Here is a 19,473-nt window from a genome sequence, read left to right as displayed (position 1 = left end):
ACTGAATATGAATTTCGATTTGTTTGTCAGATCATATCACCTCTGGATGCTAAAGTACCTCACTACTTCCACCTTGAATTGATAGACATACAGTGTAATACCCAACTCGATGACCCGTTTATCCATTTCAGGAATTTACAAGATTTTTTTAAAATGTCACCCAAAAAGTAATATTCTCGACCGCACAGACATACCGTTGAGCCGGCCATTGTGGCCGAGCGGTTCTAGGCGGTTCAGTCCGGAACCGCGCTGCTGCCACGGTCGCAGGTCTCGAATATTGTCTGGGGCATGGATGTGTGTGATGTTCTAAGGTTAGTTATGTTTAAATAGTTCTAAGTCTAGGGGACTGATGACCTCAGATGTTAAGTCCCATAGCGCTCAGAACCATTTTTTTTAACCATACCGTTGAAGTTATTTCAGTGTTTGGTTCAACACATCTGTGTGGATGTTTTCTCTTCTTCCATGAAACTGACAAAACGTTCCACCAACGTTCAGGTATAATAGATTGTAATCTGCATAAGATTTTGATCTGAATAATTCTGTCACCGTATGAAAAACCACAGTTCCATATATAACACATAATGTGAGATCTAAATGTCTTATAAAGTTGCAAATGTCCCAATAGAATGCTACAATGTTACATTGTCCGTACGTAAAGCTTTTCATAGTTTCTCACCATATTAGCACCATATAATGTATGATTTCTTACTTGATGAAATAATGAGAGTTATTGCTTTGGCAAAAAAATAAAACGTTGGAAGTAATCACACTGTGTTGCAAACAATTCTGTAACTTTCCAGCATATGCAGCTCTCAGCGTATAGTCACCTCACTCTCGTAGTAGTTGTTAGGGAAGCCGGAGCGCTGGGCAGAGTGCGAGCGTTCTCCCGGAGCCCGAGTCTCGGCCAGGCCGGGGTTATAGTATCCACTCGGTCGCCTTCCGGAGCAAAGTAAAGAATCCACCGTAGTACCGATGAGTGTATTTTCGTCCGGTACAACACACAGCATGTGCACCAGTCATCTCAGCGACATTTTAATTAGCTCACCAACTAAATATTAGTCAACTTCTTAAAGAAGCACACTGGCCGCTTTGCAGTGCTGTAGATGGTGTAGAGGTTGTACCACGAAGTCGTGCAAATCACGACAGTGAAGTGGTGCGTCGGAGCAAGTTGGTTGTGTGGAATCAGCGCAGTAAGATGGATCGACGTGGAGATCTGACAGAATGACAAAAAGGAGCTAAAGTATTGTGTTCGAATTTACGAGGGTCACTCCAAAAGAAATGCACACTTATTTTAAAATCCATCTTTTATTCTACATGTTTGAAAGTTTTACAATGTGTAGATTCATCCTTTAAGAACGCTATTTTCATTTCTCCACATAATTTCCATCCCTCTCAACTGCCTTACGCCATCTTGGAACCAGCGGCTATATACCCGCACAGTAAAATTCTGGACCAACCTGTTGGAGCTACTGTTTGGCAGCGTGCACAAGGGAATCATCTTCAAACCTTGTTCCACGAAGAGAGTCTTTCAGTTTCCCAAAGAGATGATAGTAACATGGAGCCAGGTCAGGACTGTAAGGCGGGTGTTTCAGTGTTGTCCATGCGAGTTTTGTGATCGCTTCCATGATTTTTTGACTGACATGTGGCAGTGCATTGTCGTGCAACAGCAAAACATCTTGCTTTTGCCGATGTGGTAGAACACGACCCAGAAGAGCTTGAAGTTTCTTCAGTGTCGTCACATATGCATCAGAATTTATGGTGGTTCCGCTTGGCATGATGTCCACAAGCAAGAGTCCTTCGGAATAGAAAAACACCGTAGTCATAACTTTTCCAGCAGAAGGTGTGGTTTTGAATTTTTTTTTTTTTTCTTGGGTGACTTTGCATGATGCCACTCCACTGATTGCCTCTGCCTCTTCGTCTCTGGTGAAAAATGATGGAGCCATGTTTCATCACCAGTCACAATTGTTCCAAGAAACTCATCTCCACCATTCTCGTACTGTTTCAAAAGTTCGCTGCATACCGTTTTTCTTGTTTCTTTGTGAGCCACTGTCAACATCCTGGAAACCCACCTTGCACAAACCGTTTTCAACGCCAACGCTTTCAGCATTCTGCCAACACTTCCTTCCCCTATCCCAACATAGCGCGACAATTCGTTCACTGTGATGCGTCTGTCAGACGTCACCAATTCGTTAACTCTCTGCACACTGTCTGGAGTGTGTGCAGTGCGAGGCCTGCCGCTGCGAGGACAATCCTCAATATTGCCGTGCCAGCTTTCATCACTTAACCTGCTTGCCCACCGACTAAGTGTGCTGCGATCGACAGCAGCATCTCCATACACCTTTCTCAACCTCTTGTGGATGTTTCTCACTGTCTCGTTTCCACAGCACAGGAATTCTATGACACCACTTTGCTTCTGACGAACGTCAAGTGTAGCAACCATCTTGAAGACATGCTGTGACCACGCCACTCACGGGAACAGGTTGAACTAAGTTTGAAAACAAGAGGGAAGGATGTATCTACACACTGTAAAACTTTCCCACATGCAGAATGAAAACTGTATTTTTACAAAAATACTGTTCATTTCTTTTGTAGTGACCCTCGTACCATCCATGACCAAGCAGCGAATGAAGTTGCCTGTTTTCTTGGTATATCAACGCGTACTGTCCGAAGTTTGCGGGCAATAGCTGGCTGGAAGAGTGTACTGTGGTCCAACAAGTATACTTCGTGCCTTTTGAAATGATGCAAGGCGCTAGTTGCATCGACCACCCAATGAGTCTTTTAGCAAGCAGAGTGTGGTTGTAGTTAAGGCTGGACTTTGCACTGTGATGTACTGGGGGTTTATTACGAAGGTCACTTTTTCTAATTACTATTTGCATATTGTTTCCTAATACACCGTGCAATCTGTAATTTCAGGGTGGGAACTCCTATTGAAGGTACAGGTTGCAGAAACACCCTCCCCCCCCCCCCCCTCCACTTGTACTAAACCACCTTAAATGTCTCAGTTTAGCCAGAGAGTCCGTTAAGGACGTTATAAGAGGCGCACAATACGACTGACCGTGCTTCTCTAACCGAGCTTTGCCCAAATTAAGATAGTTCGTCTTTGGACTATCTTAGTGAGTCATCGCGCTGGATTCTTTCTACCTGTTTTACCGAGAAGCTCTCGAACTTAATGTCCCTCGCAAAAGCAGTATCGGCGCCGTCGGGTTCTCTGTAAAGAGCAAGTATACTTCCTGTGAAGTGTTGAACATCGACACAATTAATAATGATTAACTGGAAATCAGATTGGAAGGGATCCTGTTGGCGTTGACTATTGCCTGTACCTCGTACTCACATTTGAGGCATTTCGTAATGGTCGTACATTTTAGCTAAACGTTAAACGTTACTCATTTATTCATTAAGATGCTCCATTTCTGGCGCTGTATTTTTATTGTAAAGAATTACTTGTGACATGTAGGCTTGTCCTAATATCTGTATTGGAAAAGCAACTTCTATTAGCAAATTTTAATTATGCAAGATCACTTGCTTTGCGCCAGAATAAATCTGTTATTCCTGCGTATCTCGTTGCTGGCGTAACTGTTGATATTTTTAAAAATGTCTGTTATGCGACATATCGATATATCGGAAGGTATTGATATCTGCCCTCGATATATCGAAATTAGTCAGACACATATCAACGGAAGAAATAACGAGGTAACGCGCAAAAAAAATATCGGTTGCACGTTGCAAATGTAACACCAGTTTTAGAGCTGTATATTTCGATTTATTATTAGATTTACTTTTTTATCTGATTTATTGTTAGATATTCTCCAGATCATCAAGCTATCAGGCTGCTTATCCCCCTTAGACCAAAAATTGAAAGGAAAACGATGGACGTTCATGCTTTGTGACAACGACATTGCTAATAATGGTAACTGTGTGTAAATGGCACAGTAAAAGTTGTCTCATGGATTCGTCGTTCGGTTTCCTCACATATCGGATTTGTCCGGAACACTTCATGTCGATTTCCCTGTTTTTTTTTTTAATTTCTAAAAATGCCAACGAACTAACAGCCGCAATATCAAAATTTCGTGGTGGAAGTTGCAGTTTTTGCTGGTAGCGCCGAGCGCCGAGCGCCGATTACGTCAGCATATCCCCTGACACGCCTCCGCCTACAGCGAAGACCAAACTCGTCATTCAGGTTTTTGTTGATCAGTTTCAGCAACAGTTTTTAAAGAATGCCGATGTGAAGAAACAGCACACTAGTTGCTTTAAAATTATTTTTTAACTCAACTGGTGTGGTATTTCTTCACATCGGAAATGTTGTTATTTCATTCGCTCCGCCACCTCCTACCGCAAGTGGACAACTTCTATGGGCCATCTATACTTGCTTCACACAGTCAAAGAGAGAGACTACACGAGATAAAAGCTACAAAAGTAGTAACACTCCTTCACACAGTTTAAATAAATTATGATAACAATTTCAAAAGAGCAATTGCAAATATTTACAGAAAATGGCGAAAAAATATAATATACAATAAAAATAGCGGCACTCGATATTGCCCTTTCGATACCGATATATCGCTGAAGAAAATATCGCCATACTTTATCTATATTGTTTGAAAATATATTTTATACCGATATATCGATATTTTATCAAACCCTACTAAGCGGAGCGTCTCGCACCATCGTCCACTGGCAACGCCATATGGTCCACGGACTCTTTCAGCCAGCGTGGGAACTGAAGTCTTACCCCCTACTGTGCGCGTTTTGCAGTACCGCTATACTCACTGAATGCTACTTCGTAAATGGTTCAAATGGCTCTGAGCACTATGCGACTTAACTTCTGAGGTCATCAGTCGCCTAGAACTCAGAACTAATTAAACCTAACTATCCTAAGGACATCACACACATCCATGCCCGAGGCAGGATTCGAACCTGCGACCGTAGCGGTCACGCGGTTCCAGATTGAAGCGCGTTTAACCGCACGGCCACACCGACCGGCGCTACTTGGTATCTACAGACGCGATACAAATTTGTAAAACCGTAAAAATTAAGGAAATAAAATGTGTCTTGAACCTAAGGGGCATCTTACAAGCTAATTCTGTAGTCGGGAAAACAGTGAAGTGTACTTCAAATTGCACTGCGCATTACGGGCTTCTCTCGTTCCATTTGCGCGTGGAGCGTGGGTAGAATGACTGCTTAAAAGCTTCTGTGCAAGTTACTTAACACTGTCTTGTCGAAAGACATATTGGGAATCGTTGCAGTAGTACAACTATATTGTTCATGATTTTAACAGCAACCAACCACAAGTATGGTTTTAAAACAATTATTTACATCAAACCATTACCGCTTTCGGTTTTGAAACGAATCTACCTTCAGATGGCTCCCACAAACTTCCTCGCTTTCCTTTTGGGGCCTTGTTTTGTATTCGTTAGTGCTTTAGTGTGCCAAGATAAACGAAGTTTATCGTTCACAAATCGATAGCCTTCCGAGATATGATTTTCTTTTTAACCTTCACAGAAACAGCCATACAATGACTGTAAAGTTAATAAAATATTAAATGTGACAGAGACTTACGTGGTGTATATTCATGTGGGACGAATCCGTCCTGTATTAATGTTATGCCTTTTAAACCAACATAATATTATCAAAGTCCAAGATAGCCACATACATCTTCAGCATCGTTTCCTCTATATTTTTTCCCCTTTTATTTGGATAGAAGAGAAATTACCTACATCTTTTCTGTAAATTTCGCTACTGAATGTTTGTAGGACTTCAGATATCTTTCGTATATTTGTAATAACATCAAGAACAGTAGTAATGAAAAATTAAGGAATTAAATACTTTACTGCAACCATTGAGTTTAATGTCATGTGAAACAGAAAACCATCTAGAGATTCTCCAAAATCGATATTAAAAAAAGAGATACTACTCAAGCTCATTTCACTGATCACTTTTAAGAAAGAGTATGGTGCAATCGTTGCACAAATAAATCTGTGGATGAGTCTAACAATAAATGCATTCCCCATGCGGCTGCCCTGTTAAAAACGCTGCTTCTATGTATTGTGGCGGAGCGGAAGCGTATTTCTGAACTTGCATGCACGTTATCTCCGCCCCTTCCCCTGAATACAATGAACACACACACACACACACACACACACACACACACGTGTGTACTCCGAAATCGCTTTCCGCTACGTAGATTACTTATGCCAGCGACAGTGTTACGAGCTCAGTATACGTGCAAAATATTCTGCTTTGTTATACTTCAAACGATTTTCACGGAAAAGCCTTTGCGCTCTTCAATCACATCACAAAAGCGAAGATAAACGGTCGATACGTACGCGAAACAATAAAGGCAGTATAATTCCCATTCATACCTTTGTAGCCAGTTTGAGGTCTGACTTCACGAGAATGGTGAATCTGTGGTGGATTTGTTGAATGTTTCCGTGACAGTTGTAAAAACCTCTTGCATCACATATACTGCTAACAGTTTTTTATTACTATATTCTATAGGATGACCAACTCCTGTAGAGATAACGAACATTATCACAGAGTTTACTTCAGCAGTTTTAAGTTGTGATAATGAATCGCGGAGATTAGGGATATTGCAAAGGAAAATATGCAACAAGTATGTAGACAAATAAAAGAGCCTCAGTAACACTTCGGATTAAAGGGTAATCCATTGAAGAAATAATAAATAAAAATTATCAAAAAAAGGGCCTTGTTTAACACATCAATGGAAGGAAAACAAATTAACTGGAACGTAATTCAGTTCTAACGGAAGTCTATGAAGATGAACAACGTTGAAGTTTAATAGTACAGAGATGAGTGACTGGAAAGGATGGCTGTTTCACAGAGCTTCAGCTTCTACGAATCTTTATTATTGTGTGGTTGTGGTCTTCAGATTGATTTGAAGCAGCTCTCCATGCTGCTCCATCCTGTGCAAGCCTCTTAATCTCTGAATAACTACTACAACCTACCTCTTTACTGTATTCATCTCTTGGTCTCCCTCAATAATTTATACCATCCCCCTCACCTTCCTCCCCCCCCCCCCCCCCCCCGCACCATCACACCGAGCGAGGTGGCGCAGTTGTTAGCACACTGGCATGCAGCATTGAACATATACGAGATTCGCCAAAAGTAAATGTCTTTTGTGCGCTTTGATGGAAACACGGTTAACGGTCAGCAGTATCTCGCTATGTTACAAAACTAGTTGTTTCCGAGGCTGCACGAAGACCATTTTCAAGAAGACGGGGCCCCTCTCACTGGGGTAGCGAAGTGCGTGAATATCTGAATGAAACTCTACCGAACCGTTGGATTGGTCGTCAAGGAGCTGGCGACATAGCATGTCTCAGCTGGGCTCCACGGTCACCGGCTTTGACACCCTTTGACTTCTTCCTGTGGGGTTTGGTTAACGACAACGTTTATGTACCACAACTCCCACAGAACCTGGAAGAGTTGAAGAACCGGATCCGTACTGCCATAACATCACTGATATAGGACATGCTTGACCGAGTATTGGAGGAATTTCACTATCGATGTGATATTGTTCGTGTCGCTGATGGAGGACATACTGAACATCTGTAATCTGAACTTGAGAGGTTCGTAAATATGTGTGTAAGGTTTCACATTCGTATGTCTTCAAGTTTAGAAAACATATGCATTCGAAATACCTATATTCTTTTTGAATCATCATGTACTTATTGTCCACGTTTCACTTCCATGCATCGGTACACTCCAGACAAATACTTGCAGAAGAGACTTCCGAACACTTAAAAGTACATGCGATGTTAATAGATTTTCCTTCTTCAGAAATGCTTTTCTTGACATTCTCTACTTCGGCTATCATCAGCTGTTTGGCCGCCCAAAAAGCAAAACACAGCTGCGACCTCTAAAGTATCGGTTCCTAATGTAATTCCCTCAGCATCGCCTGATTTATTTTACTACATTCTGTTACGCTCATTTTGCTTTTGTTAATGTTCATCTTATGCCCTCTTTTCAAGACACTGTCCATTTCGTTCAACTCCTCTTCCAGGTCCTTTGCTGTCTCTGACGTAATTACAATTTCATCAGAAAGCCTCGGAGTTTTTATTTCTGTTCGGTGAACTTTAATTCCTTCAAATTTTTCTTTCCTTTCCTTTACTGCTTGCTCAGTGTACAGATTGCATAACATCAGGGATAGGCTACGACCCTTTTCACTCTCTTCTCAACCACTATTCTCGATTCACACCCCTCGACTCTTACAACTGGCATCTGGTTTCTACACAAGTTGTAAATAGCCTTTCGCTCCCTGTATTTTATCCCTGCTACTTCGGAATTTAAAAGAGTTTGTTTCAGCCGACATTGTCGAAAGTTTTTTCCAAATATACAAAAGCTATAAACTTAGGTTTGATTTTCGTTGTCTTATCTTCTAAGGTAAATCCCAAGCTCAGTATTGCCTCTCGTGTTCCTACATTTCTCCGGAATTCAAACTGAACTTCCCAGAGATCGGCTTCCACCAGTTTTCCATTCTTCTTTAAACAACTCGTGTTAGTGTTTTGCAACCATGAATTATTACACCAACAATTCGGTATTATTCACACCTGTCAGCACCTGCTTTCTTTGGAATTTGGAGTATTACATTCTTCTTGAAGACTGAGGATATTTCCCATGTCTCATCTGTCTTGCGTCGCACGTGGAATAGGTTTGTTATAGCTGGCTGTCGCAAAGATTTCAGTGTGTGGACCTTATTTCCACTTAAGTTTTCTCGCTGCTTCGTATCTCCTCTCTCATCTTCTTTTACGACATCTTCCCTTCATACAATACAGCATTCAAGTTAATTTCCATCTACACACATGTAGCGTTCTTCTGGAGCAGCATATTTCAAAAGATTTTTATTCTGTATTTGTCTGTAATATATCAGAACTCTAGAGGCTGTGTTTACGACAGAGAATCCTATTACGTGGAACGTAGATGTAAAACGGGAAGTGTAGGGAAAAAATCAAATAGAGCACTATTGCCGGTTGAACGCAGAAAAGTGGCACAGGGATTAAGACACGAGGGGGATGGCTTTCACATTCCCGATCTATCATGTAGATTTAATTTTCCGTAGTTCCCTCAAATCGCTTAGAGCAAACACTGCGTTGATGCCTTTGCAGAGAGATTAGTCGAATTCCTTCCGCATCCTTGTGGACTTCGAGCTTATGTAAGGTCTCTCAGAGTCTAGACGAAAAGATCGTTAAACCTTAATCTCCTTTGATAATCTGAGCAACAGACTCCCATCACGTTAGGTGCCGATGTTATCCAAAATCAGCCGTCCCTTGATGATAAAAAAACAACAAATTAAAAAATTACTTGATAAAAAATATAACTAGTTATTATTTTAGGAGCGAATGACGATGAATTCTCCATATAACAATACACTAGTTCTCGTTGTTACAAAATAATAAAATGAATGTTCTGTGATGTAAGGCTGTCCACGAAATAAAAGAGCATAGTTTGCCTTGTCTCAAAACTTATATCATCATTCAACGCAAGTGTGTCGAGTCACAAAACGTTCATTTTTAACTGATCTTCATCCCGTGCCAGACGATAAGCTGAATTACTTTAAATAGTATACAGAAAGTTTTATTGTGACAATTCTTACAGAATGGAGGGCATTACTGCATTTCGTGAAACGGTGCGAATAGATTGTGAATCTACCTTTCTTTCCCCTATCTCACACATACTCTCATACAACATTTCAGTGTCCAATCCGATTCCTACTAATCAGTCATTTTTGACAGCGTATTGTACTATGGGGGCTATCCAGGAAGTAGATTATATTTTCGCCAACAGCATATTGTCGTCTCAGCGTTAGTAGGACTGCCAGGTACGGCGATTTGTCGCATTCTTCGTTTCTTTTTTTTTTAATTGGAATAGTAGCCTGTAACTCTCTGGCGATTGGCAATCAAATTTGGCTACTAAGGGAATTAGTCGGCGATTTAATAGCTATTTTTTTAACTTGAGTGCAAATAAAACCAAATAAAACCGTTATAATTCCTCTTGGGACATCACTGTTAACGATACCGGTTGAACATACTATAATTTCCCTGTCTTCCTCTTGGGTGTAGCTTTATTTCAAGACGTAACAACACCAGACCAAAAGAGTGGTACTCCCCTCTGACTTGCGCTGGCCTTACATTCTTTCATGGTGCAGTAACAGTCTATCCCAGATATCGCTGTCGTCAACTATTGTTACTGAGCTAATCCACAAGTCAAAAATTGTACGGGCTCAAGTAGAGAAGAGATCGTGGACTGTGGTTTATGATTAGGGAACTTCCGAATGCATGCAAGCCGAGAATGGAAAGCAAGGGAGTAGGCGGAAGGTGTGTGTTACCCACACTGCGACGTGCTCTTACGTAATTAGGGTTAAACTAAACGGTCATAATAATAAACATTAATTTCAACTATAATATATACTATTGTACTTTAGGATGGACCGTTCGAAAGATGCTATCAGCTTCGAAGAAGCCCTTTAAAGAGTTTGTAGGAAACATCTACGCCTCCACAAGAAGGATCAACAGAAATCTCGTGTTTCAAAAATGAAAGGTCGGTGGTCACAAAAGGAACATCAGAGATCAAATAATTTTGTGCAAGTCGTTAATGAAGTAGGGAAGGAGGAAGAGCTATTAGTAGCTGTTTTCATGTAGCAATGCACTCATTGATAAAAACCGTTGATGATCTAGGAGTCTTAAAAAATATGATGACTAATGAAAGCACTGTAAGAATTCACAGGACGAAATGCTGTGCTCTCACCAAACACGTTACTACACCGTGTTTACTTGATCCTTTATTGCTTGACATATTAACGAACCTTACTAATTAATTACTGACGAGAGCACCGACGTGGTGGACATAAAATACCTTTGTATTTTTATGAGAGACTACAGCAAGGTGAAACGGGCGTAACCGTCTACTTTCTTGAATTAACAGACTTTGACAAAGCAGGGGCAGTGATTGTGTGTGAAACACTTAAGTTTCACCTACAAAAGTTATCACTGGAAGTAAATAAAATGGTACAGATTGAAACGAACAACGGTAGCAATATATTTGGGGTACAGAATTAAGTTTTTTCCCTGTTCAGAAATGATAATGTTAAAACTCCGAAATTCTGTGCGTTTGGCATTCAATTGATAATGCTGCATCACAGGCATCTGAAGTACATTCTGAAAAATATTTGATGTGCAGGGAAATATACAACTGGTTTCATTCCAGCCCATAACCGAAACTAGAATGGCAAATGTTATTTAAAATTTTCAATAATAACGAAAAACATTTCACTTTCGTACAGCTAAGCAAGACCAGGTGGCTAACCAGGAGTAATACAGCAAAGTAATATTATAACACTATGAAGAACTTTAAGTGTATTTTCGTATTATAGCAGACATAGAAAAAAAACTAGTTTATAGGAAAGACACTGAAAGATATGTTGCAAGAAGATGCCAACTATGTATATTTAACGTTTATGAAACACATTCTTTTTTAAGTAAATAAAGCGAATCTAATTTGTCAACACACAAGTATCGAAACTGGACTTTTCTATAATGACGGTAAAATGTTGATCATGTTATTACTAGGTAGAATGGTTTTCAAACTTGTTTTTGTGCACCATGATTTACACGAAATAAGTGAGTCCATTGAAAACGATCTAGCATACCTAGAAAATAGAATTATTGAGATAGATTCAGAATGTTATCGTGTGTTGTCAAAATTGTTGTAAGATGTTAATTTACCAACTTCTAAAAATGTTTCCCACATACTTTAATCATTTTAAGAAACTCCAATATTTCAGCCATAAGATACGTCTGTCACGAGCATCAAAAGTGAATTTCAAAGATTTGCCCTTAATAAATATTTACGTAACAAATGGTATGAATACTATTGATAATCAGCGTAACTCTACTGATAAAGTTAGTTGGTCTAAATTTTATGGACGCGACATTTTGAGAAGTTCATACAAATTTTGGCCAACAGTTTTACACCACAGAAATGGTGGAGGCTGTTCAATTTTCAAAGAGTTAGCAGCATTCGCGTTATTGCTGATGTTACAACCTGTTGCTAATGCTGTAGTGGAAAGAGTATTCAGTATTATGAATGCAACGAAAACAAAAGTCGAAATAGAATGAAAACAAAAATGCTTAGTGCACTTTACAAATTAAAGGCCATCACATCTTTAAGTGCTGTAACGATTTTGTATGTATTAAAGACATGTTTACAAATTCAGTAGCTCCACTTATTCAGTTACTGGAAACAGCAATACTGAAGAAGATGAAAGTGGTTTCTTGTAACCGAGGCTGCCCTTAGAATATCCCGTGCACAAGTTTGATATACTGAATCTTGAAGCATTTCATATCTAAGTGTTACAAGTTCTCAAATTAATTAATGTGGTATTTAAATGTAACAATAATTTAGTAACTACTGTACCTTCCAGATTCTCCCTCTTATTTTGATTGGCTTCACAGCTCTCTCGTTAGAGTAACTTGGTTCAATTCCCGGCTGGACTAGCGAAGTGTTTGTTTGAAGACGAAGGTTCCTCGGTTACGTCCAGTCTGGCGCGTGTGAGTATTGAGTGTGCTGGAGTGTGTTTTAGCGGTTATTGAATGACCAGCCACCTCAGTGAACTTATTTCGGGATTGTCGTTGTCGAGTCATATGACAGTTCAGTCAAGAATTAGGAAAAATATGTTAATGATGAAAATGATGATAGTTTGCCTATTTTTATTTATAAAAAGTTGATGATGATTAGCCGGCCGCGGTGGTCTAGCGGTTCTAGGCGCTCAGTCCGGAACCGCGCGACTGCTACGGTCACAGGTTCGAATCCTGCCTCGGACATGGATGTGTGTGATGTCCTTAGGTTAGTTAGGTTTAAGTAGTTCTAAGTTCTAGGGGACTGATGACCACAGATGTTAAGTCCCATAGTGCTCAGAGCCATTTGAACCATTTTTGATGATGATTTGACTATTTTTGTTCAGCAGTTGGCTACAAGAAGAACAGAAGGATCTGGCAACCCTGAGCGTTTGTTCATTCAGTCGGCATCCTGCCTTGGCAGCGTGAAGCTCGTGCCGTTTCCCGTTGTTTCACAATAAAAGTTTTACATATTTGCTGCAACTGAAAATCCCGCCCGTTGTGCAGCGCGCTCAGTAGTAAGGTTTTTGTTAGCAAAAAAAAAAACATAAACTACTTGAAATTTATTGGCAACTGTGTAAAGTGTACGGAAACAACGTAATCACTGACGGCGGAGTGCGCCAGTAGTGCATTAGGCTTGGAAGTTTCCTGCCTGATGTTCTGATGTTCACTATGAAGAGCGAGGTGGACGAACTAGCATTGTGACTGATGAACTGGTCGCAAAGTCAATGAGAAGAAGACCGCCCATTCACCATAACAGACCTCTCGTTTAGCTATCCACAAGTTTCACCTTGTTGGTTGCAGCAAATCGTTGAACAGAAGCTAGTTTGACAAAAATTCGGTGCAAGGTGGGGACGTGACTGACAATGGAATTTCAAACCTCGTTCGCCACTATTGTGAGTGCCTAAATTTGTGAGAAGATTATGTTGAAAAGAAATATTTAAGCATCGCTTTGAAATGAAAAAGTTATTTTTTTCCTATACTTTTTCCGGATAGCCCTTGTACTTTGTAGGATACTGAAAACGAGTGAGAAGTCCCAACTGGCTAAGCCACTGAAATATTATTTGCAAGTATTTGACTGCAATGAACTTTACTGTTAAGAGAAAGGCGTTCTCTCCAGTTCCTCACCAGTAACAAGGAAAACATGATCGAAAGATAAGAGGCCGGCACAGATTCAGCAGTATACTACAGACTATCAGTGTATAGCACGTATTCTCCGGCGTCTCTTCCTCCTTATGCGAAAAGCGGAGCCTAGTGCTGCTTTCTATGCATAGAGCCGGCCTATAGGTTTGCACGCACTCATGACACCTATCGGCAGATTTCGCCCGAGGCGACCTAGGCCTCTTGTATCGCGGCTGTGAACACCAGATAAAGTCAGGTCAAAGCCATCCGAGATACGATGATCTTCTACAGAGATAACAAGCGGCAGAAACACATCAGAACAAAGTCTGCAAACAAACTGCAAGTCAGAATATATATCTGCAACTCAGTTCTGTAGGCGCAAGACACGGAATTCACGAAACAAAGTACATCACTGTATGTATAAGTAAGATTTGCGATGTAAGCTGTCACCATAGAGCACTGAATTTTCTGTTCGTAGCGTAAACAATTTATGTGTAAAAGACACGATAGCACTTTTGAACGAGGAGAAGTCATCGGAAATGTAAAACTGTTGATCAATTCTGTTAACACTACACTGTAGCTATCATGCTCCCGCAAAAAATGTTTATTTGCTTGGGATCTGTAGACCATTGGGCACTGGAATCTTCTCCACACATTATAAAAAACAAACGTAACTAGAGACCAACCGTCATATGCGAGATTCGTCCAGTTGTTCGGAAAGGTGCATCCATGTAGGACTATTAGGAGCTGTCCTCGCATTTCGTTATAACCTAGGCGGATAATCAGGTTATACATCAATACGGAGAGAACAAGCAAACTGACCTGAAACGTGGGAACAATTCCCAAAGCTGTGACTAAGGCATTTCTGCATGTCATCCTTTCCTCCACGCATGCTAGCCCCGCAAGGTAAGCAGGACAATGAAGTTTGGAAAGTGGGTGTAGCTCGTGAGTCGTACTTGGACAGCTATGTCAACAGAGCATTTGCCCCCGAATGGCAAACGTTCTGGGTTCGAGTACATATCTAGTACAAAGTGTTAATCTGCAAGGAAGGTTCAAACCAGAAACCTCTTTAAACTACCAGTGTCCCACCTTTCCTGTTTAATTTATTGAGTTACGATAACGATAACGCATTCGAGTGAACTTGTGGTGCTTATATTTGAACAGTATTATCTGTTACCGTCCGGGGTGGCCGAGCGGTTCAAGGCGCTGCAGTCTAGAGCCGCGCGACCACTACGGTCGCAGGTTCGAATCCTGCCTCGGCCATGGATGTGTGTGATGTCCTTAGGCTAGTTAGATTTAAGTAGTTCTAAGTTCTAGGGGACTGATGACCTCAGACGTTTTAAGTCCCATAGTGCTCAGAGCCATTTGAACCATATTTTTTATCTGTTATTGTACCTATTCCAGTGTTCTAGTGCCCATGAGGCAAAATAACATAATGTAGTGGGTGTTAAAAGTGTACTACATCTTTTCTGACCAATATCATGGCTAGGCTCTCAATACTGCATTTATTGAAATAACTATGTTGGTTTTTATTTTTTTATGTTAGAAGCAAATTCATTGTGTAAATGGATAAATTACGTAAGCGACAAGATCTGTGCAATAATTCCAAGCTTCTTAAATTTTCACTGTGGTAGAACCGAGTTGCTGCGAAGTAGTCTTTGCCTACAGATTAAATTAAACCTTCGTAAAATTTCTTCATTTCCTATCAAAACTGCTGCACCATTAGCAAACAGCACACAGCCTGCTTTAGCCATCGCTTTCCAGCGTTTTATTATATCTACGTACAATGTCAAAAACTGTACATGATACGCCCCCAATGCAGACTTTGTAGATTTGTTTACCAGTTTCTTTTCTTTCTGAAATTATGGTAGCACCTTCCAAAGTTTTATGGTATGTAGGTTGTCGAAAGCTTTTATTATGTGTAAGAAGAGTAAATGGGTTTCTGCGACATATTTTCTCTGTTTTCCAACGATCATTTTAACGATGAAAATATGGGTGTAAACGGTGACTGTTTACAGTGTACCACAGTAGTATATGGGAAGACGAGATACAGAAAACTTGTAGTCTATCAAGTCAGGCAACCACCTCAAATTTGGCTACGAAACCCATATAAATGACAACGCATACGCGTAGCGCGAGTTTCTCAATATCCTCTCTTTCTCTTCGCACGAACTATTAGTCGCAGGTAAAAACATGAATAGGGTCTCCTTTGTAGCAATTTTAATTTAATTTGATTTTTACTGCGATACGTTCCCACCAGAGGCCGCGCTTTTAGAGTTCAAATGGTTCAAATGGCTCTGAGCACTATGAGACTTAACATCTGAGGTCATCAGTCCCCTATAACTTACAACTACTTAAACATAACTAACCTAAGGACATCACACACATCCGTGCCCGAGGCAGGATTCGAACCTGCGACCGTAGCGGTCGCGCAGTTCCAGACTGTAGCGCCTAGAACCGCTCGGCCACCCCGGCCGGCCTATTAGAGTTATTCAACAAAAACGCATCTGCACCCCTCCCTCTCTCACACGCCAAACGGTCAGGATTTTTAGTATGTCCTCCATGGCAAACTCTGCTACCGCTGCGCAAAATTCTGTTACTACACGAATCGTTTCCCATGTTCGACTTTTTTTGGTGTTCATTGACTGAGTTATTACACCACCGGCTTACACGTCTATTATTATTATTAAAATTTCCCATGAGGGTAATGAAATAAAAAAGCCTTTTGTAAGTATCACGCAAAAACTAACTACTTTTACAATTCTATCTAAACTTAACCCGTGCAAGCACTGCAATTTTCGTAGTAAGAAGGCCAGACAAACAAAACGATATAATTGTTAATTTTATCGTGTTAAAATTTACAAAACAGGTAAAATTTACACGAATGTTTTACAATTTGTGGTGCATGACTAAGCCAGTGGAGTAATATCGCAATCAATGATGACCAAAAATGTTGAATGTGGAACACAAATTGTGCAGTCGCAAATTTTTGTGAAGTGGTAGGTGGGAGTGCCATGAAAAACATACTAAAAATCCTGACTGGTTGGGGAATGAGCCTGAAGTTGCTACAAGAAAGGCCCTAATCATATTTTCTCAAGGACTAGTAGTTTGTGCGAAGAGAGCGAGAGAATACTGAAAATCTCACGCTACGCAAATGTTTTTCATATTTTCGTAGGTCTATTTGAAGTTCTTTCCCGATTTGGTAAGGCACAAGTGTCCCGTATCAAACTGTTCGTTTGGACTTCCTCTACTCCACTGGAGTAAGCTGTAAACAGTTAGACCATTTCTAAAGTCAGTGTTCAACAGAAGTTAACGCCTTTCCCTCTGTTTTTAGGCCTTTATTAAGAAATTTACTGTGTGCCTATCAAGCCCTGTTATCCTCTGTAGCTGTTAGTTTCTTTCTTAACCGCTTTTTAAATAGATTAATAACTTTAGTAACAAGTGTCGTATTCACGGTTTCGGAAGTCCATTTAGACACTTATTCATACGGCACATAAAAGTAAAACGTAGGAGTTTCCGCTACGGTCGCAGGTTCGAATCCTGCCTCGGGCATGGATGTGTGTGATGTCCTTAGGTTAGTTAGGTTTAACTAGTTCTAAGTTCTAGGGGACTAATGACTTCAGAAGTTGAGTCCCATAGTGCTCAGAGCCATTTTTTTAGGAGTTTCTCCGTAGGAGTATATTCGAGAAATGAAAGTTAATGTACGAAACTGGCTTGAAATACGTGTAGTTCGAGACTGTTAGAAATTTCGCTGGCACATAGGGAAAGAGGGTACTTACGAAAGTAACTTCCACCGGTGGCCCTGTGATGTCAGCGATCCCAATTCCGACCATATACGAAGCAGCTGACGTGGACAGCAGTGCTGCCAACACCACGAGTGTGCGTCCCTGCATCATCTCGACTCTAAAAAAGAGAAAAGCAAACATAATCGTTAGTATAAATTAGCAGATCATGTGCTGACGTCGCTGAGTAAAGCTGTGTGTAAGAGTGGGTGTAATGGATATACTTCAGTTGCCTGTTAGGTTCTTCATTCGGCTGACGATTGTTTGACGACTTGTCCGACGTTTCGCCATTATCATGGAATGGAAACACACAGCAACAGAACGTACCAGCTTGACTTCAACCACTTTGTTACAGGAAATGTTTAAAATGTCCTCCGTTAGCGAGGATACATGCATCCACCCTCCGTCGCATGGAATCCCTGATGCGCTGATGCAGCCCTGGAGAATGGCGTATTGTATCACAGCCGTCCACAATACGAGCACGAAGAGTCTCTACTTTTGGTACCGGGGTTGCGTAGACAAGAGCTTTCAAATGCCCCCATAAATGAAAGTCAAGAAGGTTGAGGTCAGGAGAGCGTGGAGGCCATGGAATTGGTCCGCTCTACCAATCCATCGGTCACCGAATCTGTTGTTGAGAAGCGTACGAACACTTCGACTGAAATGTGCAGGAGCTCCATCGTGCATGAACCACATGTTGTATCGTACTTGTGAAGGCACATGTTGTAGCAGCACAGGTAGAGTATCCCGTATGAAATCATGATAACGTGCTCCATTGAGCGTAGGTGGAAGAACATGGGGCCCAACCAGACATCACCAACAATGCCTGCCCAAACGTTCACAGAAAATCTGTGTTGGTGACGTGATTGCACAATTGCGTGCGGATTCTCGTCGGCCCACACATGTTGATTGTGAAAATTTACAATTTGATCACGTTGGAATGAAGCCTCATCCGCAAAGAGAACATTTGCACTGAAATGAGGATTGACACATTGTTGGATGAACCATTCGCAGAAGTGTACCCGTGGAGGCCAATCAGCTGCTGATAGTGCCTGCACACGCTGTACACGGTACGGAAACAACTGGTTCTCCCGCAGCACTCTCCATACAGTGACGTGGTCAACGTTACCTTGTACAGCAGCAACTTCTCTGACGCTGACATTAGGGTTATCGTCAACTGCACGAAGAATTGCCTCGTCCATTGCAGGTGTCCTCGTCGTTCTAGGTCTTCCCCAGTCGCGAGTCATAGGCTGGAATGTTCCGTGCTCCCTAAGACGCCGATAAATTGCTTCGAACGTCTTCCTGTCGGGAAACGTTCGTTCTGGAAATCTGTCTCGATACAAACGTACCGCGCCACGGCTATTGGCCCGTGCTAATCCATACATCAAATGGGCATCTGCCAACTCCGCATTTGTAAACATTGCACTGACTGCAAAACCAAGTTCGTGATGAACACTAACCTGCTGATGCCACGTACTGATGTGCTTGATGCTAGTACTGTAGAGCAATGAGTCGCATGTCAACACAAGCACCGAAGTCAACATTACCTTCCTTCAATTGGGCCAACTGGCAGTGAATCGAGGAAGTACAGTACATACTGTCGAAACTAAAATGAGCTCTAACATGGAAATTAAGCGTTTCCGGACAAATGTCCACATAACATCTTTTCTTTATTTGTGTGTGAGGAATGTTTCCTGAAAGTTTGGCCGTACCTTTTTGTAACACCCTGTACGCACCCGGCGCCCCAAGTCCGAGGGTTTCTCCGTGGTTATTACCGCTATGGTTCTTCCCTTTACTACCTACAACGGTCGTTCGCTGCAGCACAGGAATTCAGGACCATGATACCTGTAGCTTCCCTGAACAACTAGGTGTGGTGGCTCTTTCGCTACAGCAAGAACTTTTGTGTCGGCTCCCGCCACAGCCAATTCCTTCACCTGCCCAAACCT

At 41.2% G+C, this 19,473-nt stretch overlaps 1 protein-coding gene across 3 annotated transcripts in view; it reads right to left on the bottom strand.

Annotated features, from left to right (window-relative positions):
- LOC126161443 (neutral ceramidase-like) overlaps nt 1-19,473 on the bottom strand; it is a 516,902-nt gene that overhangs the window by 283,007 nt on the left and 214,422 nt on the right. For all 3 annotated transcript variants that reach the window (XM_049917257.1, XM_049917259.1, XM_049917258.1), the window contains one exon: nt 17,528-17,651. In XM_049917257.1, the coding sequence (XP_049773214.1) occupies nt 17,528-17,644 (117 nt within the window). In that variant the 5' untranslated portion in view covers nt 17,645-17,651. The remainder of the gene's footprint in view (nt 1-17,527; nt 17,652-19,473) is intronic.

The sequence above is a fragment of the Schistocerca cancellata genome, chromosome 2 (genome assembly GCF_023864275.1).
Source record: "Schistocerca cancellata isolate TAMUIC-IGC-003103 chromosome 2, iqSchCanc2.1, whole genome shotgun sequence".
Classification (NCBI taxonomy): domain Eukaryota; kingdom Metazoa; phylum Arthropoda; class Insecta; order Orthoptera; family Acrididae; genus Schistocerca; species Schistocerca cancellata.
This window is presented reverse-complemented; position numbering and strand designations above follow the sequence as displayed.